Here is a 25,516-nt window from a genome sequence, read left to right as displayed (position 1 = left end):
CCAACTCTCTTCTCTTTAAGTTTGTTTTAATTCAAACTGAGTTATGCATAACCTAGAAATATGTAAAGAATCTCATAAAAACAACCAGCATAACAGGATGGTTGCAGTAACAAATAACAAGAAGATACTAACCTGGAAAATGAGTAGTGTAGCAACATGCATTTTTAAAGCAACATGCAATCTCAAATCAATTTTTATTTAGAGTAAATTATATTGGTGATCATTTCTATGTGAAGTCATGCCAATTACAAAATTGAACTGGGCACTACTTACGTATGGTTGCTTGACCCCATAACTTACATTGCTACAGCAAACTGGACTTCCTGATGAGTGGCAACTTGCTGAAACAGCAGTGTACAATAAGTTCATTTATTTGGAGCAGCTCTATACTGTATGTCTAAATACTGACCACCACCTTCAACCTTTTGGACTGCTGCTCAATCCTGATCTGGCATGTCAGCACAAATTATTATGAAAATAACATGTTAACCAGATCAATGCTCAATATGTGAGTGTGTTGGAAAGCATAATTTGAAGCCAGTCAAGGCAGTCAGTGATTCAACCACCAGTCAAAGTACAGCAATTGTTCTCTTCAAGGTATACATGGGGCATGGCTACTGAAGTGCCAGCAATGGGAGACAATGGTATTACATTCGTTTGGCAGTCATAGCACACCAGCTTTCACTTTGGGGCCTGAAGCTACTGTGGCTGTCAGACTCAGAACCGCAGCTTCCCCCACTCTTTTCAGAACCAGTTGTCTTCACCATCTGAGCGTGACTCTGCTCACAGCAAAGAGGAATGTAAGTGGTATTCTGGCTGCTGCAGCATGAAGAGACAGGTCTCCACAGGGCATATCTCTGACCCTTGTAAAGAATGATCTTTAGCTCTGTGTCTCTCTGTTAGTGTAGAAGTCCTCAGCATAGCTTGTTATTCTATACTCCTCCTGAAGAACTACTGTTGGTTGCTGATGAGCTGGTCAGGAGAGTACCCCAACTGTGAAGCTGATCTAAATCCTACATCTGAATACTAACCTTCTAGCAAGTCCATGCACCAGGTCCCATTGTCTTGTGGCAATCTGACAGTGTTCTTTATATCTCCCTGTGACCCACCCTTCAAACATGCTAGCATTTAAGGTGGCACTGTGGGGTATCAAGTGAAATGACATGCTTTTTCGTCATCAATATCATCATCGTCACCCCTTCTCTCTCCTCTCCAGTTTTCCTTGCGGTTCCAAACTGTTGTGTTGCATAGGGTGAAAACAAGATGCATTTTCTGAAATTCAACACGGATAGATTGCTCCACTTGCAGGCTTTCCCCAAGGCAGCTCTTGGTGGTGGAACAATGTGGATAATGATGAAAGGGTCCACTTGGGTCCATCAAAGGGGGCTTAGAGACAAGCAAATCTGATAGATGTTTTATAGTCTCCGTTCATAGGATGCTTTGAGCCTGTATGGACAACTGCCCTTCAGAAGGAGGATCATTTCCTCATAACCATTCTTTCAGTGGCTTCCCTCCTCCATTTTTACCTGAAACCAATGAGATGAAGGTCATGCAGTGACCTTTACATTATCCTACCTTCAGAGATTTGACCCCTTAATGGGAGGAGATTCAGTTGTGCACACATGCATAGATGGGTAAGTGTGTGTGCACCTGTGTGTGTGTTTGGGCATCTGCTCCATTGTGAGAGTGTGGATAAGAGGAATGTGTCAGCATCCCTGCAAGGAAGCAAGAACCTCAAAAGCAAAAGTAGAAACTGCTGGAAACACTTGGCAGGTCAGAGAGTAGCTATGGGAAGAAACATTTAATTGATATTTCAAATCAAGGCTCGTTCAATGGAGATGGGAATGCTGGAAGCAAGTGTGTGTTTTGAGATGTAGGGGGAGAGAGCTGAATTAAACAGAGGGAATGTCTCTCCCCAAAGATGCTGCTTAACCTGCTAAGTGAATCCAGAACGTCTTGCTTTTCTTTGCACTGTATATTTGAATCTTTGCTTAGGAATCTGTTTTTCACTTTTGCCTCAGTAACTGTATATTTTAGAGAAAGGCTGTTGAATTAGGGAATGGAGCTTAGGGGTGTTTGAGAAAATTTCCTTTAGCCATTTAAGTTGACTGCTCTGCAAGCTGGTTGCAGTTCACTTCTGCTTATCATCTGCTGTTATTTCTGAGTCTTGTTATCCTAAGGGCTGTAGTTATCCTAACCAGGTAACCAGGTAATTATCTCTAGAGATGTTTGCTTAAACATTTTCACTGTGGTCATTAAAAAACTGTGCTGCTTTGCATCAAAAACATTTCTTTGCCTTGACCCATTTATGTTTAGCAAAATGTTATATCTGGCATTGCAATAATGTGTTTAAATGTGGAAGCAAAAAGAATGATGTTTCCACGTGTATGCATTATACATGGTGTCACGCGTCCCTAAAAGAAGTACATACAAGTATTTTGAGAGTCCAAAACTATTTGTGAGAACACTATAAGTCAGGAGGAAAGAAGATCTCATTTTAATTGTAAACTTCCCACACAATACTGAAATTGATTCCGTTTAAGTGCTGAGGGATTTCTATTAATTCTAGGATTCACAAGTTGAAGGAGTGATTTAATAAAAAATGAATTCATATTTTTGAGAACTTTTGTATGGATTTGAGTGGTTTATGTCTGGTGAAACAGCAGATGCTTTTGTTGTCCTGTTGTAACACTCACAAGCTTGTAATATGATCATCAAATTTTTGGGTGTGGAAATACAGTTGAACATTATAAAATGGATTAAATTTTAATTAAATGTCAACCAAGTGTGATTAATGCAGTATACTTCTATCACCCTAGTTGACTTGACAATGCAGACCTTATTTTTTAATTTACAATTTATCCACAAATATGTATTATAATATTTAATCTCCCTCTCCAGCTTCAGCATGCTGCACACGACAAGAAAGTTTAAGTATTTTTCTGTGTTTTGTTTTTTTAAACAGAAATGCATCTTACTTAAAAGATATAATAGTTAACTATTACAGTACTACTTTACTCTCCAGTGATTGATATAGATCAATTTGCATTTAATAATTTCTTACCACCTTAGGATAGCATATAGGACGCACATAGCTGATTAATTTTATGCTGTCTATTTACACCTCACTAATTCACTTAATTCACTCAACTTGCTAAGTGATTTTCTTCCATCTTTCAAATAGTAACATCTTTTGGAACATCTTTTGTTCATCTGCCACAAAATTGATGTCCAATTTACAAATAATTAATTTTTCAATTTTGCTAAAAAAAATCAAAAAGTGTGTTACCACTGGTTCTAATTAGTGATACTTCAAATTGCAAAATGATACCATTTTAAAAAAAGTTGTGCTCTGTCTATCCTCGATTCTCAAATGGGAACAGTTAAGTATTTTTTAATTTGAGGGGAACAGTCAGTGTGAATCAGTGCTCAGGTTCCACCTAGTGAAGGGAGGCATTTAATGCACACGTGACAATTAAGGAATGCCCTCGACGACCCATGAGTCTTCATGAAACAGAAGGCCTTCCACTTTCCCATGATGCAACTGGTGTGCAGTCAGGTACACAATTCTTGACCAGCTGTCATGATGCTTCTGTCTTAGAGCAATCTACTCTCCCTCTTCCCTTAAGAGCAACAGTAATAAGCATTTATATTGTGGCCGATAACACCCATGAGAACCCCAGGGGTAATGCAAAGAAAGCCAGATGTGGTGTTGTACAGGCCATGGGTGAATTGCTGTTAGATGCTTGGAAAAAACTGGAGGGGTCTTCAGTGTGCACAGGACTAGCTCATCACAACTGCACAGGTTTGTACAACAGTCAATGAGCTGAAAAACACCTTGCTATAGATCACTGGGTCACTGAGTAGTCAAAGTTGGAGTTTATTTAAGTTCACTTCAGGGTGCATTAATAGAGTGTGGCCAGTGGTGAACATCTGGCATGTCTGAGGTTCCATGAAGGTGGTGGTTCTCTTTTTGGAGGCAGACCTGGTAAAAGCAGGTGACATCATAGCTGTTGTGCTCAAGACAAATTCTGCCATCTCTCTGCACAATGCACAGTGGTTTTAATTGCATTGACTGTATCATATTATCTCCTTATCCTTGTCCTCTGGACCACTCTGAAGAAACTTGCTTGCTTGCACAACTTTTGCTGCTTCACTTGATTTGCATGTCTAGCTCACGTTGTGTTTCCATTTTATAGCTAGGTACTCGCCATAAACAAGGCCTCAGATTCTCCATTCAGAGGTCTTACCTCACTAAGGCCCTCTGCAAGCTCACAAAAACCCTCCCTCTTTCTGCCATTTACACGCCTTTCCATTACTGGGTTGCTGACCTTCAGCGTGAACCCCTTTCTATTCATGATTCAACCTTCAAAGATAGAGGGCTATCCAGCAGGTAAATTCTAGGCTGCTTCTAGAGTCAGTTATGTGCTTGGCACAACATTGTGGGCCGAAGGACCTGTAATGTGCTGTAGATTTCTATGATTCTATGATATCCTATAGAACTGTCCTTGGACTCAGCTGTTCTCACTCATCCAGCCTGTAACAGGCACCTTCTTTTTTCTAAAGCCCTGGCCCTCGGCTGACAGTGAACTTCAAGACAGCAAACTCAAGAGATTGCAAATTCTGTCATGTGGAGCATTTAATAATCTGCTGGAGGAACCCAGCAGGTCCAGCAGCAACTGTGGGAGAATCCCTGCAGCAGCACAATGATGCTGCTCAGCTCTCTGAGTTCCTCCACCAGATAGTTTGTTAGTCCATACGACTGAGTGATCAGAGGCAGCCATGAATTTCAAGCTACTGGTTTTCCAGTGGCCATCACCTGCTGATCATAGCGTTGAATGCCCATCCTAAGCCATTCCCATCAGCCCTTCAGTATGAACTATCGTTTGAAAACCCAACTATCTGCCTCACATACCCCATGCCTGAAAACCAGAACTTTGTGAGCATTGTGGGTTATGTGGAAACGTACTCATCTTGGGAAGACTGACCTCCTTTGTGAATTCATAGCCTGACAGCCTGCACCAGCCCTGATGGGATGCTTGACTGCCCCTCTACCCCCCCCCCCCCCCACCGCCACCCACTCTTTGCGGGAGATATACGTAAAAATTCTCATGATGTATACCTTAAGTGTTTCCTGTATTGATGATCGATAATACTCTGAGTGTATTGCAGCCAAATTTACTGACAGCTCAAAAATAGATCAGAAAACAAGTGTGAAAAGCTCACAGAAGTTTGCAGAGGAATGTAAAGATGTTGCCAGGTGGGCAAAAGTGTGGCAAATGAGGAATAATGAGAGGAAATGGGAGGTTTGTCTGCACATTAGAAAAGCAAAATACTGATATAGTGTAGATAGACTGGTGAGTACTGCAGAACAAAACAATTTGAAATATTGAACGTTGTTGAAAGCTGTTTTTCCCCTGTGCCTCCTGTACTGTTCAATAAGATCATGGCTGCTTTTCTGTGTTCAGGTTAGAGCAGGAACTTAGCCCTATCCCAATATCTACAGCTGTCTGTATTGAATATACTTTGACTGAACCTGCATTTCTCAATTGGATAGAGAAATCCAAGGCTCATTACATTTTCAGTGAAAAATTTAAACTATTTTTTGCTCAGAACAGCTGAACTCCTATTTGTAGGCTGTCACCCCTGATTCTAGACACCCCAATCTAGGGGAAACATCATCTCTGGATTAAATTTGTCAAGTCTCAGAAGAAGTTTATATGTTTTTACCACACATTTTTTCCTAATTTGTGGAGAATATAGATCTAGTCTGCTTAATTTCTATTCCTATGAGAAGTACACCATTCCTGGATTCCGTCTGGTAAGCCATTTTTTTGGTCTGCATATCCTCCCTTAAGTAGTGAGCCATTTTCACTTCCCTTTTTTTCCTACCAAGTGATTACCACGTTTTGTCATCATTACATTCCATCTGGCATGCCTTCACCTATTCCAGTAGCCTGTCTCTAATTCCCCTGAGGTCTCAGTGCATCCGCTGGACAATCCATTCGGCCGTCCAGATTTGTGTTATCAGCAAACTTGAATATAATGTACTTGCACTCTCATCCAAATGATCAAAATAGATCCTGAGCACCTGCATTGATCTCTGTAGCACCCTCCTAATCACAGTTTAACAACCTGACAATTATGTATTTATTCTTATTCCCTGTTTTCTTAATTGTAGCTGGTATATAATTCATGATCTTCTAATTTTATACTCCAACATCCTTGCTAAAGTCCAGTCTAACATTGTTTAGTAGCCACCTGTCACTGGTTCATTATATCTACTGGTTCCTCTTTATTTACATTGTTGTTTACATTCTCAAAAAAGTCTAGCAGATTTGTTAAACATGATATTCCTTTTACAAATCTGTGTTGGTGCTGTGTAGTCCTACTGGTATTTTCTCAATACTCTAACACCATCTTCTTACTAATAGATACCAGCATTTCCACAAGTCTACAGAGCCTTATTTTAACCATTTCAGTTTAAAAACAACCCATTTGTCATATTTCAACAAAATGAATCCATTATCACTCTTTACAATGCTTTACAAACAAAAATAATGATCAGGTTAACATCTTACCAAAAACACTCTTTGTAAGGGACTTTGAGATCCCACGTGACCTAAACTGAATAGCTTCTGCAAATGGGTGTGTAGATTGTGATGTGTGATTAACACTGATTGCATTGCCAGATTCAAGTACCTCTGCTCTCATGATAACTCTAGGTAGCCAGTACTAACATCACGTCAATGGTTGAGTGCATCACCAGGGCAGACAACATCATGACTTGCTATATCTTGCTTAAAGCTAACTCACAGACTTTGGCATGGGTGGGGTGGTGTACGTTGTCTCCAGCAGTCGCTGTCAGTTGGATCTATCTGACTGGAATCAGTGAAAAATGCTGCAGGAAAGAGCCATATCTGTGGAGGTGGAAAGCAGGATAGATATGCTGTCTCCTAAACTCCTTCCCCACTAGACAAACCACTCCAAGCATTTGCTCAAAAATAATTGGCGCAGATGGCCATGGGTGTCACTATCATTGGTGGAATTGCAAGAACCTTCGTAAAGTCTAAGAAGAAGTTCAACAGAAATGCTTCTTTAGTGCCAGCTGCTGACAACCTCAGCCAATAATATCTCTCTTTCCAAACCTTCAGCTTGCCCACATTCACCTGATATGGACAACCTGCATCCCAGCCTGCATTGCATCTTCCAGTCATTTGGGTCACACGCATTGCCACACAGAGCTTGCTGCCTTGCAGGAAGTTGAAACACAAAACCAGAGGCTGCACTGACTGTCTGCAGTGGAACTAGTATGTTTAGCTCAAATATCCTGCGTGAAGAAGGCAGTTTTGGAACTGAGCTGGCCATGACTGGAGTGTTCATTGCAGAAGCCATTTACCAGTCGCCCAAAAGGGTCTTTCAAACTTAAATCTTTTTTCTCTCACTGTTTGTGCTATTCATCTGATAGTTCCTACTGGTTAACACGTGCCGATATTGTTAACATCCACCTCTGACTTTTCCCACCTCTCCTTTGCACAGAATTAGCTTGGTTGATTGTTTGGCAGAATATGCAAGTGATGAGATGTTGTAGGTTGGATTCCTGCACCTGTATCCAGTGAGTGTGGCTGAGGTGAAGGATAAGGATGTTAGAAAGGAGCTGAAGGTTGGAGACACAGGAGACTGCAGCTGACGGAATCTGAAACAAAAAATCTGCTGGAAGAACTCAGCCAGCCAAGCACCACCTGTGGAAGAAAGAAACTGTCAATATTTCAGATTAAGAGCCAGCATCAGGATGTTCCCTCTATTAAAACTATTCTTTATTTATTAGATCAGGAGACTAGACCTGGATACAATATACCAACTGTGTTGTCACCAGGGGTCTCTGCAGTTGAACCAAGATGTCTCTGACTTGCAAACATTAAAGAGACACAAGATACCGTAGACATTGGAGTTTGGAGCGACAAACAAACTGCAGCAGGAACTCAGCAGGTAGCCGGTCTCTGCAGAGGGACTGGGACTGGGACAGAACCATTTGGTGAGCACTGGGTTGCTGATACAGCTGCCTGAATGTGGCATTTAAAGACTTCCATGAACACAAGCTCTGACAAGTGAGGGAATAACAACCAAAAGGTAGTGAAGGTAAATGAAGATTTAACATCACGCAACTTCAAATTTGGGACCTAGGTTCAGATGCAGATTCTACCAATAATTTAAAGGATACCAGAGGACAACAATGTGATTCTGGATCAGAGAGTATGGAGCTAAAGTAGAGAACTCAGACACCACGAGTCAGCATCTGTCGGTACAGTACAGAGGATTAGCAGTCCGCAGGCATGGACTATTGATTGGCATTATTTCAAATCTACCCATAGCAACAAGGGAATCTAAATTCAATTAATTAATTGAAAAGCCATTATCAGTAAAAGTGGCCACAAAACCACTGGATTTTCATAAAAACACAACTGTTTCACTAGTGTCATTTAGGAAAAGGGATCAGCTATTCTTGCACAAACTGGCACATGGGAGACTTCAGACCCATAGCAACATGGTTTATTCTAACTTCACTGCATTTGGAAAAGACTGACTGAACCGCTCAATTAAAGGTCTGTTGAATAAATATCTTACTAACCCATGAATTAATAAATCAAAAGGAAGCATTTTAGGTACATACAGAATATCAGGAACTTTATGGGAAAACATTTGGAAAAGATAGTTTCAACGAGCAAAATTAGGTTTTTTTTTGCTTGTGAACGCCATATCCAGTGGTTGGAGCTTATTGTTTCAAGGTGAAAGTGGTAGCAGACTCATTTCCAAACTTTGTGGTCTGTTTGATGGCTGGTTTGATGAGCTCTATAGCCGTGGTTACTCAGGTTCTGAGTACTTTGGCAGAACTCAGACTACTATTGAGTAGTACAGGTTTACCTTCATGTTGCTATCATGATTGTGATCTACAGTGCTCACAGAGACTGGTAGAATGCTGTGCTCCAGATTTCATTATCAAAAGCACTGATGAGTGGCTGTAATTCTGAAGAGCAAGAATAAGCGGCCTTTTCTCTGAGCAACCGTGTTAGTGTTACCACAACTGCCAATGCAACAGAGCCCATGTGCTGAGATGGTACAGTCGGAAGCTTGCCCTTAGCCTTGTGCCATTCTCCAAATTTCCAAGTAAATTTATTATTAAAGTACATATACTTCACCGTATGCAACGCTGAGATTTGTTTTCTTGTGAGCATGCTCAGTAAATCCAAGGCACCTAGTGGAATAAATAAAAGACCGCAACAACAAGACAAAGAAACAACCAATGTTCAAAATACAACAAACTATTCAAATGCAAAAGAAATTTAATAAATCATAATAATAAATAAATAAGCAATCAATATTGAGAACGTGAGAGAAATAGTCCTTTAAAGTAAGTCCATAGGTTGTGGGAACAGTTCATCATTGGAGTGAGTGAAGTTATCCCCACTGGTTCAAGACCCTGATGGTTGAGGGGTAATAGCTGTTCCCAAAACTGATGGGTCCTGAGGCACTTGCAGCAGCAAGAAGAGAGCATGGCCTGTGTGCTGGGGGTCCTTGATGATGGAGACTGCTTTCCTGGGACAACACTCCTTGTATTTATGCTTAATGGTGATGAGGGCTTTACCCGTGATAGGCTGGGCCACATTCATTACTTTTGGTAGGATCTTACATTGAAGGGCATTAGACTGTGATGCAGCCAGCCAAAATACTCTCCACCACACAACTATAGATGTTTGTCAGAGTTTTAGATATCATGCCGAACCTTCACAAACTTCTAAGGAAGTACAGCCACTGCCGTACTTTCTTTGTAATTGCACTTATATGTTGAGCTCAGGACAGATTGTCTGAAAAGATAACACCAAGGAATTTAAAGTTGCTGACTCTCTCCATCTCTGACCCGTTGATTAGGACTGGCTCATGGATCTCCAGTTTCCTTCAGCTGAAGTCAATAAATCAGCTCCTTGGTCGTGCTGACATTGAGTAAGAGGTTGTTCTTGTGGCACCACTCAGCCAGATTTTCAGTCTCCTATATGCTGATTTGTCCCCATCTTTGATTCGGCCAACAACAGTGGTGTCATCTGCAAACTTAAATATTGCATTGGACATGTGTTTAGCTTCACAGTCATAAGTGTAAAGCAAGTAGAGCAGGGGGCTAAGCACACAACCCTGTGGTGCACCAGTGCTGATGGAGATTGTAGAGGAGGTGTTTTTGCCAACCTGAACTGACTGGGGTTTGCAAGTGAGAAAATCAAGGATCCAATTGCACGAGAAGGTGTTGAAGCTGAGGTCTTTGATTAACTTTGAGAGAGTGATAATATTGAATGCCGAACTGTAATCAATAAAGAGCATCCTGACATCTTTGCTGTCCAGATGTTCCATGGTTGAGTGAAGAGCCAGTGAAATGGCATCTGTGTGGACATAATCATTGAGGTAGATTACCACGTTCTTCTTAGGTACCAGTATAATTGAAGCCTGCTTGAAGCAAGGAAATTGGTGGACACTCCAGTCAGTTGATCAGCACAGGTCCTTAGAACTCGGCCAGGTATCCCAACTGGGCTGGATGCTTTCTGTGCGATCACCCTTCTGAAGGATGTTCTCACATTGGCCTCAGAGACTGAAAGTCACAGGATCATCTGGGGCTGTGGGGGTTTGTGAAGATCCCTCCATGTTTGGACGGTCAAAGTGAGATCACTTGAAGCCTCGTGTATGGAAAATCTACTGTTGTCGGGCATTCAGAAGCCACATTGTAGGAGCACTGGAAGGTAAAGGACCCAAATTGCTAACAGTCCACATCCATCCACAGATGTTATGTGACCCATTGAGTTCTTCCAGCATTTTATCTGTTGCTTCAGATTCCTGCATATGCATGTCAATCTCTTGTGTACTGGCATCAATAGTCATATTTTATTTTAATTCAGTAAACAATGAATTTAAGGTGGGATGAAAGGCTGAAAGGGCCTGCTCTTTGCCGTATCGCAATTGAAAAGAAAATTAAAGATTTTAAAAAATCCCAACCACATTTATAGTCTACATTACTCTTTTTGGTATTCTCTCTCCATTTTGGCTAAATGAAGAATACGATAGTCAGTTCTGTGTTTATTTTTAATTTGTAGTATGTCATTTCTGTCATTAAGCCCAGCATTTGTTGCTCATCCTTTGCTGCCCTTGAAAAGAAGCCTGCTTCTTGAATTCCTATGTTTGTTCTTGATAAAAGACAAAGTTTGTGTGGGTTTAAACGTCAACACATTTATTAACAGGAGGCTCCAGACACAGCTTCTAGCTTCGCACCTTCGCACGTGCCCCCAGTTCACCAATGTCACTTCCGGTTCCATGTGTACATTGGGAACACATGTAACAACACAACAACAAATAGGGATTTGTGCCTGTGGATACTGGAAATGGACTTGAATTCAATCTGGCAGACATTTTGATTACAGTGTGTAGCAGACAAGTAAAGATCCTGCAAGTTACAGTTTAGCTTTTGAACACATTGATGAAAGAAGAGTCTCATGATCAAAACATTTCTGCAAATGTATACTGTATACATTAGCAAGTATTTAGGTTGTTTGCAGAAAAATTTCCATACCCATTAAATCCATTTTTTTAAGCTGTGGCATTTCTGTCAGTACTGCTTGTTTTGTGTAATGGAGTTCAATGTAATTGGAGTCCAATGTGTCAGGTTACTACTGATCACCACCAGACAAAGTCAGTTTCCAGAATTGTGGTTATCTGCTTTTTATTATTTTTTTTCTGTCTGATTTTCTCCTTCCTTCACCCGAAGGCAATAACTCATTTTGGGATATAGTTTCATGGCACTAGTGCCTTCTGGTATCTTACTGAAGTGGCCATTATTACAGAGGAATGTCTTAGGGAGTGGGAAGGAAGAAATACAATTTCATTTCTCAGATGCAAACTAAACTTCTGAAAGTATCTGCAATATTTGATATTTGACCAGGTTGATTATTAGTAACTATCTACTAAGAAAGGCCATTATATCTGAGCCTAAATTTCATAAGTATCTACAAGCACGCGCGCGTGCGCGCACACACACACACACACACACACACACACACACACACACAGAATTAACCAATTATTTTTTTTTTGACTGAGTTAAACTATCCTTAGTAACTTCATTACAGGACAAGGTAGAACCCAAGACCTTTTTGGCACAGATAGTTCACATCACACTAACTTACAAACTTGCTCACAAAACATCATGGTTGGACGTTATAAATAAGATGTAGATGACATTTCTTTCCACATAATTTCCAGGATTTTCATGTTCAGACAATCATACACATACTGTATGGAAATACAAAAGATGAAATACAGGTTTCACTTCTTCCAAAAAAAAATCTTCTGAGTTTGCCTGCTCTTCGGAACCATTCCAAACACTGCCAAATGCATTAGAGCAATGAAATGCTTCCTTCATTAACTGTCTGTCTGCAATCGACCTACCTAAGAAGTTCTACACACTGTATTCTTTGTGTACAGAGGAAGTCAGATTGTACAATAAAGAGTTAAGCCATTTAGCCCTTAGCTAGTAATTTTACAGTCTGCTTTTAATTATGTAGCGCTGCCAGCAATGTGTACGAGTATTTTTGCATTGCAGAAGCTTTGCCTATGCTTCGGAGGGGTTTTGATCCTGCACTTTCGTTTCCAAAATGTGCAAATGGTTGCAACTGAGTAAAGAGATTATGGGCCATATACTAAAAATAGCCAGGAGACAATCAACTCTTTCCTTTAACACCTGTAGAAACAAAAAAAAAGTGGCAGATAATAGGCCTGTGATATAAGGGCAGTTCTTTTATGCTGGCTTTGTAGTTTATTACCGATAGTTGTCTGCATACCATCTTTCAGTTGAGAGAGGAGGATGGAAAGGTTACGACAGTTCTCTCTGGAATCGTGTACATTGAAATACAATACAATAAAAGCTTGGAGATGATAAAATCATCTGACAATGTTCTGAGAATATGGAGAAAAAGTCCTTTTGGTGAATGGGTCAACAATTAGCTATCATTGGCCAAAGATCTAGAGAGGAGATGAAGATTTTTTTTCATGGGAGGTTATCAGGACTCAGGACTCAGTTTCTGTAAAGTTTTACGAGCTGATTTCATAAATCATTTTGGAAACATGTTAGGTATTGCCAGGAATATAGGCGGAAGAGAAAATCACTTTTCTGTAAGATCCAGGTCAGGAGATACCTTTGTTCAGCCAGTGTCAGGGACTGGCTAGCTCCATTCTCATATTCGCAGTTAATTTATGTAACTTTGAGGTGGATGAGGTTCCAGTAACAGACAGTGAATTAGCCCATCTATCTTTTGCACACACTTATTTACCTTCGCTCAGCTGTTCAACTTCTCAAAGCTATTTTCAAGAGAGAACAGTTCAGCATCTGAAACTCACTGTGTAGACAGTAAATTAATAACACTCACAAAATGCTGGAAGAGCTCAGCGTCTATGGAGAGGAATAAACACATTGACATTTCGTCAGAACCAGAAAGGAAGGGGGATGGGCACGGAGGCTGGGAAAGGAAGTACACACTACCAGATGATAGGGACTGCCCTGTTGATCGCCATTGCTCCATCCACAACAGGCAGCATTCCCTGGTTGCCAGCATTTTAATTCACTTTCCATTCCCATTCCCACATGTCAGTTGATGGCCTTCTCTACTGCTATGTTAAGACCACTCTCAGTTTGGAGGAACACCTCATATTCCTTCCAACCTGACCACATGAACACCAATTTCTCTAACTTCTGGTAACTTCTCCCTCTTCCCCCTTCTCCCTTTTTCCATTCCCCATTCTGGTTTTCCTCTTACCCTTTCTAGCAGCTTCCTGTGGTGTTCCTTCTCCTTCCCTTCCTCCCATGGTCCACTCTCCTTCCTATCAGACTCCCTCTTCTTCAACCTTTTACCTTTTCCACCCATCACCTGCCACCTTCTCACTTCACACCCCCTCCACCTACTTTCACCCTCACCTGGCTTCATCTATCACCTGTCAGCTTGTACTCCTCCCCCTCCCCCACCTTCTTATTCTGTCTTCTTTCCCCTTCTTTTCCAATCTTGATCAAGGGTCGTGGCCATAAAGATCAACAGTTTAATTCTCTCCATAGGTGCTGGCTGACCTTTTGTGTTCCCCCATCATTTTTTGTATGTTATCTTGGGTTTTGAGCATCTGCAGAATCTCTTGGGTTTAAAATGAATAACACTCGGCTGTTGTTGCTCCTACCTTTCTAGAGGCCAATATATTTTCATGAGAACCAAGATTAACTCTAACGTATAAGCCATTTTCACAAAGTTGGTTTGGTTTGTTATTATAATCACATGTACCAAGATGCAGTGAAAAGCTTTTGTTTGCCTGTCAACCAGGTAGTTTATTCCATACAAAAGGAAAACAATAATAGAATGCAGAGTGTTGTGTTACAGGTACAGAGAAAGTGCAGTGCAAGTGACAAGGTAAAATGGATAGATAGGTAAGAGCCTTGATGAGATAGATTGCGGGGTCAGAAGATCATCATTCTCTTTATCATTTCAGATTGAAGATGATCTGAGATAGCCTCTATCCCAGTATTATAAGAATCCTGAGTTCCATTTAGGAGACTTACAACTGGACTCCAAGCTGTTTTCTAATCGGTGAATCCCTGTAGAATGTTTACTCCTGTTGAACAATATCATTTGTTAAAGCAACTATCAAACCTGTCAAAAGACTTTGAATATCCTTCAATGTTGTTAACATTCACAGCATTCCAAAATATTAAGGGGGGGCGGTGATGCCATTAAAAAAGATGAACTAATTGAAAATTACTGAAACATGAAAATAATTACAATGCTTAAAAATTGCTACATTTTGGGCTTGCATTATTTTGTTGGGATTATTGGCCAGAAACATACTCACCTCCCGTTGATTAAGATGATTGAAATCATTGAACCTTTCTGGGTCTAACCCATACTAGGTTTAGTACTTAGATTCCCACTCATAAATGCTGGCACTTGCTCTCTGCCTTAAGTCTCAAGGAGGAATCCTGGATTGGAGGATAATCATAAACACAATTAGGGTCTTAGTTGAAAGGACTTCACAAGAACTCAAGAAGTACCCTTCTCCAAGACAGTAATGTAAACAGTAAATAACTAAGGGCCAAGAACTAATCCCTGGGATATAGCAATAGTTACATCCTTCCAGCCTTAAAAGGACCCATATATTCCAACCATTTATTTTACACATGACAGCTAGCTTTCAATACATGGTAACATACTATACTTCTTCCAATATCTTGGGCTCTTAATTTATGCAGCAACCTCTTATGTGACTGTCAACTGCCTTTTTGAAGTCTACCTATACAGAATCTACAAGGTTTCCTCTATCAACGCACCTTGTCATATCTTCAAATAATTAGAGCATATTTATCCACCATAATATACCTTTAATAAACCCCACCTTGACAAATTTTGATATATTCAGCATCCATAATTTTTATTTTATTTTTTCTTGATCCAAAATTAATAATGGGGTGATTTACATTTAATACATAAATCATAGAGGATTCTGGGTAGAACTGATCCAAGCTTACTTCTTAAAAGACCTGGATGTAAGAAGATAAAGCAAAGAGCCAGCATATACATAGCATGCTGTTGGCCCTTTCTTCCTTGAAATAGGTTTCACTAATTCTTTGCTTTACATGCATTATCTTTTATGTATGCTGAAAGTGACTGAGAATTAATTAAGCATTTTTAGGATACTGAGCGAGGCATAAGAAGTATCAAAATATCACAATAGTAATGATAAATGTTAAAATTAGGTTTTATGGATGAATTTTGACTAAGCAAATGCCTCTTGTTCTTTTTGGATAGAATTTTTTTTTACATTCACCCAAGAGAGCAGTTAGGAGGTATTCTCGAGTTAGGTTATGTAGCAAAATATTAACCCAACAACTAACTTCAGCAAGCAATCTTTAGACCTGAATGTGGATTGTAGATTGAATTTAAAATGCAACACTGGATGATAGTTTCTTAAAGCTCTGGACAGCAGGTAATTGAAAACAACAGACAGTGCTGCTTAGCATTCATTTTGGGTGTCTGGAGTGAGGGTACAAAGAAGGAAGTGTGAAAACTATATCTCTAGTTTCCTCCTACTTTCCAAAGGTGTGTCAGTTAGTAGGTTAATAAGTCCTTGTAAATTGTCCTGTGATTAGGTTAGTGATAAATAGATGGGTTGCTGTCTGCTGCAACTCATTGGATTGTAAAGGCCTGTACGGCGCTGCATCGCAAACTAAATACATTAAATCCTCTCTGCATTCACTATATCTAAGACTTTAAATGTTCGATAGATTTTGAGGAGATATGTTCATTTAACATCTACATAAATGCTCGTGAGTACTGAAAGTATCTATCTATCTATCTATCTAACACCTGGAACGCAATGATGTTACTTTCCATCAACCTAATGGAAAAATTTGGTAGTTTCTGGTCATTTTGAAGCTTTAGCTGATGCAACTCTGACTTAATTAAACTTCTCTAAAATCATCGTTCTCTGCTATTGTCTATTTTTGCAGTGTCATCCAAACTGTGGATCAAAGGTCTCTGGTGCTTTGTCCAAGAGTTTATTCACCTATGAATGCATGATGGCAGGCTAAGTTGTCCAAACAGATAGGCATCATAGTCAGTTCTGATCCTGTCTTTCCCAATATCATATGCACGCACTTCTCAACAAGAGAATCACCAGTATGAAACATAACTGATTTATTTACTCCTTTGGCCCAGGAATACTGAAATAAATCGTTACAACTGTGTCACCACACCAACTGAATTCTTTTTTTTTCGGCTTAGACCAATGATCGAATCCCGAAGTTTCGTGACTCATATTATGCAATTGTTTGTCCGATACTTTGGATCATGATCTCTTTTCGTGAAATCTGGGAATGGAATAACAAGTGTAAAAGGGTTACTGTTACCTGAACTCTAGACCCTTTTTGATGCAGCCAATTGAATTGTTAAGAATTAATAAAAATTATAATTGTGAAAGGAAATACATTATGAATAAACATACAACAAAATAATTCTAATAATCATATCAACTTGCCTAAAATACAAACAAATCTGATGCAATGCTTTGACTTTAGGAAAACTGATGAAAGAGTACTCCTTAAAATTTAGGATATGTATGTAGTTTCTTAAACAGATCAAAATTATTGACTAATCAATCATTGAACTGGTTATGTAAATTAAAATATAATTATTTACATAAATTTGCTTCAGATATCATGACATAATATACTTATGCAAAGGTGTAACAGAAATGAATTGACAGCAGTCGTGTCAAAATCATTCAATTATGCATGGAATTGGTGAAATCAATATATTTAGATTGCTAAGGTATTAATAAAAATGATTTAATGAGATGGTCATATAAATTTTAAATAAGGAGAATATGAACAAACTTGAATCTTCAGCCTTTCCCTTAGAGTTGAAAAAGGAAATGAAGAGTGAAACTTAGATGCACAGAAAAGGCAGAATATACTACCCCAGGCATGAAACTTGGAGCATGATTCAACTTTTCAATTTGAAAATGAGGCCCAAGTAGGGATTACAGTGATGCAATTCAATTGCAGTCTTTCAGTAGAATAAATGAATATTCAGTACATCTAGCTGGTTCACCTTAAATAAAATCTTGATCTACCCTTATTTTAGCCTAATCACCTACCTTGGTGTGATATCCTTTTTTTAATCTCCTATTTAATATTATGAAACTGAATTGGTTTAAGTTGGTGGCACAACACTTTACAGTATAGGCTATCCAGGTTCAATTCCCGCCCCTGGCTATGAGGGTTTGTATGTTCTCCCCATGACTGCGTGGGTTTCCTCCAGGTGCTCCAGATTCTTTCCACAGTCCAAAGACTTATTGATTTGCAGGTTAATTGGTCATTGTAAATTTTCCCGATATTAGGCCAGAATTAAATTGGGGGATTGCTGGGCAGCATGGTTCAAAGGGCCAGAAGGGCCTATTCCATGCTGTATCTCAATAAATGAATTTAAAAAATTATCAAATGAAGTGGTGTCTTTCAGTAAGAAAAATATTACACCATGATCCAATGCATACTGTATTTGGTTGGAGATGTTTAACAATATAAGAACCATGATACCACCAGAGGAGAAAGAAGAGACTTACAGAGAAAGAACTGAAAGATGAAAAAAGAGTTCAGGATGGTGGTAATGGTGGGCAGGGAGGATTTCGACATTCATTCTAATAATGAATGCAGAGTGATTGATAAAAGGAGAAATTTCTAAAGTGTGCGCATGAGGATTGTTGCAGAAAGATGGTATTGCTGTATGGGCTATCCAGACGTGAGGAACAAATCTGGTCATTTGGATAATGCAGCAGTTAATTGGCATCTTGGGAATAGTGGTCATTGTTTTATAGGCTTTGGTTAGTTGTGAGAAAGGTCAAGAAGCTATTTAGAATCTAAAACTTAAATGCATGATACGAATCATGGCTTTTCCTCCATAAGAAAAGGGAGAAAATGATACTGCAGTGAAATATCCTGTGACAATTAGAAGTTTTATCTATAATTTAATACATTTGTTTGTATTTTTTCTTCAATTATAATCAACAGTGGTGCAGAACGGAGTTGTCCACATGCAAACAACTGGAGTGAAAAAACCTAACTGAATTGTGACCATGTTGTTATTTTGGATCAGCTATTGTGATGTTATTTCATGAATGAATGAATTTTTAAATAATCCTTGACACTACCCTTACCATATGAGCTACTTTAACTTTACAAACCAAAAATGGATTAGCAATGACATCAGAAAACCAAAGTATTCACGAAGCTCCAGGTCCTGATTTTCGTGGAGGATCACCCAATCTTCACCATATCCATTTCCCTAGAGAAGTGTCTGCTTCATATTCTGCCACATCTACCTCCCGCCTGCTGCTTTTCCTGCTGTCATTTGGAAGTTTTTATGTTCTTGCAGAAATGACATTTTTAGCACCTCAATGTACCCTTTTAAATGAGCTCAATCCAAAGAAGAATTAGCTAATGAGCTGACCTGCAAATTTTCACACACATTTTTTTTCCATTGGCTGTTGTGTTACAATAGTTCATACTTCCTTGCAATCTTTGAGGGTATTTAATGCCACTAGCATTTTAGCGTGTACTATTGTACACCTTTTACTTTTATTTCATGTCACCAATAAACATGTATGAAGAAACTACTGAAGAAGTAAAATTCCTTCTATGTTCATAATTAACATTTCAGCTTTACTCCGTGTTTTTTTTTTGAATGGAACAGATTATATTATATAATCACTAACTCACTCATTTTAAATGTAAAATAAGCACTTCTAGAATCAGAAATTAAATTCTGACTGAACTTACAACTGTACAACACTCTTCTATAAATCACCCTTCATAAGTCATCTTCACTCTCCTCACCTAATCTGATTTGCAACTTACATTCCATAATAAATAAGATATGCTACTTCTTGCTATAATAAAGCATTAACCCTCTCCTATCTGTTTATAGATGCCCTCTCATAACTATCCTACTTTTGTGTGGAACAGCAGAGTGTTTCACTAGTTCATATTTCATATGTACACAGCTACATTCCATTCTTAATTTTACTGTCTGCAGTATGTACCTGGGTTTCAAAGATATAGAAACTCTATTGATCAGCCAATCTAACTTTGGGGGGTAGTTAGAGATGGAATGCAAATCCACATTTAGGTTTGAACCCATTCAATAAGGGCCCAAACCTTCAGTATGTTGTTTATTTGGTCATATGGTCACTGTTCTTACAATCTGCTAATTATTCACAACATAACTTTTCCCTACTTCTGTTTGTTTCTAAGATGTTCAGGACCATACAAAATTATGAAAAATATTTAATAATTATGAATTGTTAATAATTGTTAACAACATCAAAAATATGAATTGTTAGTAATATCTGAAATAAACTACTCTTTTCTTTCTCTTTCAGCATACCTGGAGGACAGCTTTATAAAATCAGGAGTATTCAGCATTGGAGAACTTATGCGAGTATCTCGAAGTAAGTGTATGGCTAATTGGGATTACTCTTAGAGAATTAGTTACTTGTTTTATAATCGGCTGGAACTGTGTGCGAGTATTTCCCATTACAAACTGGTTCACATACAGTAAAGCAAATTAGTGTCCATGCCTCATCATGTGATCTATCAGAATGCATTTCTGCTCAGGATGAGGGTAAAAGTGTGTTTATCTTACAGAGATGGTGAAATAGAAAGTTGCCTGCATTCATTACCAGTAATCAGACACAGTGTAATCACCTGTGCTTTGTATATCTTGTTGTTTTATTTCATTAGCTTAAAACTATTGTAATTTATACCCATAACCACAAAAACGTGGATTCTGAAGAAATATGCAAGATTTTGCATTGACATTGCTTCATGCTCCTATATGGATCTTGTCAATTTCATCAACATTGCCTCCAACTTCAACCCTGTCCTTAAATTTACTTGGTCCATTTTTGACCTCTTTGCTTTCTTGATATCTCTGTCTCAAACTGTCTCTGATATCACTTATAAACCGACCAACTCCCACAGCTATCTTCCCGTATCTCCTCCCACCCTGTCTCCTGTAAAAATGCTATTCCTTTTTCTCAGGACCTTCATCTTTGCTGCATCTAATCCCAGGATAATGCTTTCCTTTCCAGAACTTCAGCAATGTCCTCCTTCTTCAAAGAACGGAGATTCCTTTTCTCCAACATTGATGCTGCCCTCACTCACATCTCCTCCATTTTCCAGTCATCCATACTCACTCCATCTTTTTGGCACTGTAACAGGAATAGAGTTCCTCTTGTCCTTACCTACCACCCCATGAGCTTCCATATCCAGCACATCATTCTCCACAACTTCCACCATTTTCAATAGGATACAATCACCAAACATATATTTATCTCACCACCACTCTTTGCTTTCTGCAGGGATCATGCTCTTCTTCATTCCCATGTCCATTTGTCCCTCCCCATTAACCTCTCTTCCGGCACTTATCCCTGCAAGCAGAAGAAGTGCTACACCTGCCCATTCACCTACTCACTCATTCAAGGCGCAAATAGTCCTTCCAGTTAAGCCTTGTAAATCTGTTCAGATCATCTACTGCATCTGGTGCTCACAGTGTGGTCTCCTCTACATTATTGAGATCTGACATAGATTGTGGGACTGCTTTGTCAAGCACCTTTGTTCTATTCACAAAAAAACAGATTTCCCAGTGGTCAACTACTTAATTCCGATTTACAATCCCATCCCAACATGTCAGTCCATGGTCTCTCCTGCCACGACGATACCACTCTCATGTTGGAGGAGCAAGACCTCATACTCTGTCTGGGCAACCTCCAACCTGATGTCATGAGCATCAATTTTTCAGACATCCAGTTATTTTCCCCCTTCCCCTTTCTTCTTCTTCCATTTCCCACTCTGGCTCCCCTAACATCTCTGTATGACCTGCTGAGTTCATCTAGCAACACACACAAAATGCTGGCGGAACACAGCAGGCCAGGCAGCATCTATAGGAAGAAGTACAGTCGACGTTTCAGGCCGAGACCCTTCGTCAGGACTAACTGAAAGAAAAGATAGTAAAAGATTTGAAAGTCAGAGGGGGAGGGGAGATCCAAAATGATAGGAGAAGATGGTAGGGGGATGGGTGAAGCCAAGAGCTGGAAAGTTGATTGGCAAAAGGGATACACAGCTGGAGCAGGGAAAGGATCATGGAACAGGAGGCCTAGGGAGAAAGAAAGGGAGAGGGGAGCACCAGAGGGAGATGGAGAGCAGGCAAGGAGTGATTGTGAGAGGAGCAGAGAGAGAAAAAAGAGAGGAAAAAAAAGTGTGTGTGCTGGGGGATAATAAATAAATAAATAAGGGATGGGGTAAGAAGGGGAGGAGGGGCATTAACCGAAGTTAGAGAAATCCATGTTCATGCCACCAGGTTGGAGGCTACCCAGCCGGTATATAAGATGTTGTTCCTCCAGCCTGAGTGTGGCTTCATCTTGACAGTACAGGAGGCCATGGATTGACATATCAGAATGGGAATGGGACGTGGAATTAAAATGTGTGGCCACTGGGAGATCCTGCTTTCTCTGGCAGACAGAGCATAGGTGTTCAGTGAAATGGTCTCCCAGTCTACGTCGGGTCTCACCAATATATAGAAGGCCACACTGGGAGCACCGGACACAGTATACCACACCAGCCGACTCACAGGTGAAGTGTCACCTCACCTGGAAGGACTGTCTGGGGCCCTGAATGGTGGTGAGGGAGGAAGTGTAAGGGCAGGTGTAGCACTTGTTCCATTTACAAGGGTAAGTGCCGGGAGGGAGATCGGTGGGAAGGGATGGGGGTGACGAATGGACAAGGGAGTCGCATAGGAAGTGATCCCTGAAGAAAGCAGAATGGGGGGTGGGGAGGGAAAGATGTGCTTGGTGGTGGGATCCCGTTGGAGGTGGCAGAAGTTATGGAGAATTATATATTGGACCTGGAGGCTGGTGGGGTGGTAGGTACGGACAAAGGGAACCCTATCCGGAGTGGGGTGTTGGGAGGATGGGGTGAGAGCAGATGTGTGTGAAATGGGAGAGATGTGTTTGAGACCAGAGTTGATGGTGGAGGAAGGGAAGTTTGCCCTGAATGGTGGTGGGGGAGGAAGTGTAAGAGCAGGTGTAGCACTTGAATTTCCAACATCTGCAGATTTCCTCGTGTTTGAGTTGCTCCAGCATTTTGTGTGTGTTGGTTGCGATGTTGCCAATGCTGAAAATCCAGAGCAACACACACAAAATGATGGAGGAACTCAGCAGGTCAGGCAGCATCTATGGAAATGAATAAACAGTTGACATTTCGGACCAGGACCCTTCTTCAGGACTGGAAGGGAATTTTCTCATGGACTAAACCTGATGTTCTTAGTATCTAGCAGTGACTTGCAATCATAAAAAAAAGGTAAACGATGAACAATTACACCTTTGTCTGGACTCAGAAAGGCCACTAGATAGACCATGTAAGTTGAATTACAGATTCCATTTGGTGCTCTGCAGTCAACTGTGCAATGTAAATTACTCAGAAAGCACACATTACTGGCACCTTACCTGATGCTCTCTTACTGAACAATAGAACCTCTGAAATGTCACTGTCTTAAATAATTTCTAGCTGCTGGTTTGATTTTTGTCCCAGACCATATAGTGAAAGGATTTTAACATGACCAGCAAATTGACAATAAAAGTTAATCCAACTTTTATTGTCTCCACTAATTACAAACTACACAATGAAATCTAAAGTCTAGTCTGGAAAATCTGTGAAATTGAAGAACCTATTTTATTGCCAAACAGCATTGTAGAAAATTTTAAAAAATCTCGATAATATAAAATTAAGCAAAGTCCATTTTAATATGGCTTTGCTGCATTATATTTGAACATCGGACAAAGTTGTGTATATTGGTACTTCACTTTCTTCTCATGAATGAGATCTGTAGTCAGTACTAGAAAGATTCATTATAACATTATGTTGCAATGGCCAGCAAGGAATCCATTTGACTACATTGTCCCACACTGTTGCTCTCACAGCAAAGAAGTAGGTAAAGTGATCTTCTTGTGGAAGGAGCCGCATTGTGTTTGGCTGTTTGGGTGGGCTGGAGTAATCCATACAGTTACTCAGCAAGGAGATGTGGTGTTAGAGCTGCACTGTAGTCCACGTGGTGAGTGTGCTGTGTAACTAGAGTCAGACAGCAGCTGCTCTGTGTATGGACCAATTGCTTAGCTCCTACAGTCTCTCTCATAACTCCCTGGTGGAAGTGGTGGAAGCTGCTGTCTTCCCCTCTCTTTGCTCGATTATGCAGCCTTGTCCATCTTGAAAATTACCCCGTCTGTAACAAGTTCAATGGCTAGCAACTGTAAATGCCTAACGGAGTATGATCAAGTGGCTCTAGGCAGTGTGACCATTCAGCCCCACTTGTCTGTTCTGCTATTCAATATAATTACAGCTGATGTTTTACTTCAGCATCATTTTCCTGCAATAATTCCATACTCTTGATTATTTCATAATCTAAAACAATAGTATATCATATCTGTCTTCAATATTCTCAACAGCTGAGCCTCCACACCTTTCTTGAGTAGAGTATCCCAAACATTTATCCCTTTCATTGCAGTGCTTATCATGAGATTGTTATTTCTGTTCTCAACAGGGGAAACAATCCAAAAAAATTGAGTGTGTTTCAAAATTCAAAGTTGAAGGTAAATTTATTATCAAAGTATGTACGATATGTGTCACCATATACTGCCCTGAGATTCATTTTCTTGCAGGCATTCATTATAGAACACAGAACTGCAATTGAGACTAGACACAAGGACTGATAAGCAACCAATGTGCAAAAGTGGACAACCTGAGTAAATACAAAAAAGAAACAACTAATAACAATGATAGATAAATAAATAAGTAATACCAAGTACATCAATTGTAGAGACCTTGAAAGTGAGTCCATAGGTTCTGAAATCAGTTCAGTGTTGAGTTGAATTAAGTTTTCCACATTGGCTCAGAAGCCTGATGATTGAAAGGTAATAATTGTTCCTGAACCTGGGGGCATAGGATCTAAGGCTCATATACCTCCATCTGAATGGCAGTAGTGAGAAGAGAGCATGGTCTGGATGGTGGGGTCCTTGAAGATGGATGCTATATTCTTGTGGCAATACTCTTTGTAGATCTGCTCAATAGAATGGAGGGCCTTACCTGTAATGGACTGGGCTATATCCATTACTATATATATATATATATATATATATATATATACACACACATACTTTTTCACTCTTGGGCAGGGATGTTTCTATACCAAGCTATGATCCAACGAGTCACCTCACATCCATGTAAATGTTGGAGCGTACAGACCAAATCTGTCTAATCTCTGTTCCTATAGCAACCTTGCTATCCTAGCAATCAATCTAGTGAAATTTCAATGTACTTCGTCCATCACAAGTCGATAGGGAGACCAGATCGGTAACAAGAAAAAATCTGCAGATGCTGGAATTCAAAGTAACACACACAAAGTGTTGGGGGAACTCAGCAAGCCAGGCAGCATCTATGGAAAATTGTAAACAGTCAACGTTTCAGGCCAAGATCCTTCATCAGATCAGTACACTGTGTTCCAGATGTAGCCTCAGCAGGGTTCTGTAGAATTCGAGTAAGATTTCTGTTTCTATACTCAAGTCCTCTTGCAATAATGGCCAACATATCATTTGCCTTATAGCCTCTTGCTGTGCCTGCATATTAACTTTCATTTATGTGTAAGGTCTCTTCAATTTAAAAAAAAACTCTGCTTTTCTAGTTTTTGCAACAACACAGATGAATTAACATTTTTGACAATATATATTTTACCTAAGTTATTTTCTTCTTCTATTATAGATTCCCTCTTCAGGACCTCAAACATGTTTATACTTTTTGGCTGATCTCCTCATTCTATAAGTGTTTTCATATGTTTTTGTGAGATCC

General features: G+C 39.7%; 1 protein-coding gene across 9 annotated transcripts in view; it reads left to right on the top strand.

The window, feature by feature from the left end:
• The window catches only part of LOC140729085 (nuclear factor 1 B-type-like), a 289,370-nt gene that overhangs the window by 164,049 nt on the left and 99,805 nt on the right, over positions 1 to 25,516 (top strand). For all 9 annotated transcript variants that reach the window (XM_073048423.1, XM_073048426.1, XM_073048420.1 and 6 more), the window contains one exon: positions 20,002 to 20,070. In XM_073048423.1, the coding sequence (XP_072904524.1) occupies positions 20,002 to 20,070 (69 nt within the window). The remainder of the gene's footprint in view (positions 1 to 20,001; positions 20,071 to 25,516) is intronic.

Source organism: Hemitrygon akajei, chromosome 6, assembly GCF_048418815.1.
Source record: "Hemitrygon akajei chromosome 6, sHemAka1.3, whole genome shotgun sequence".
NCBI classification, from domain to species: Eukaryota; Metazoa; Chordata; class Chondrichthyes; order Myliobatiformes; family Dasyatidae; genus Hemitrygon; species Hemitrygon akajei.
This window is presented reverse-complemented; position numbering and strand designations above follow the sequence as displayed.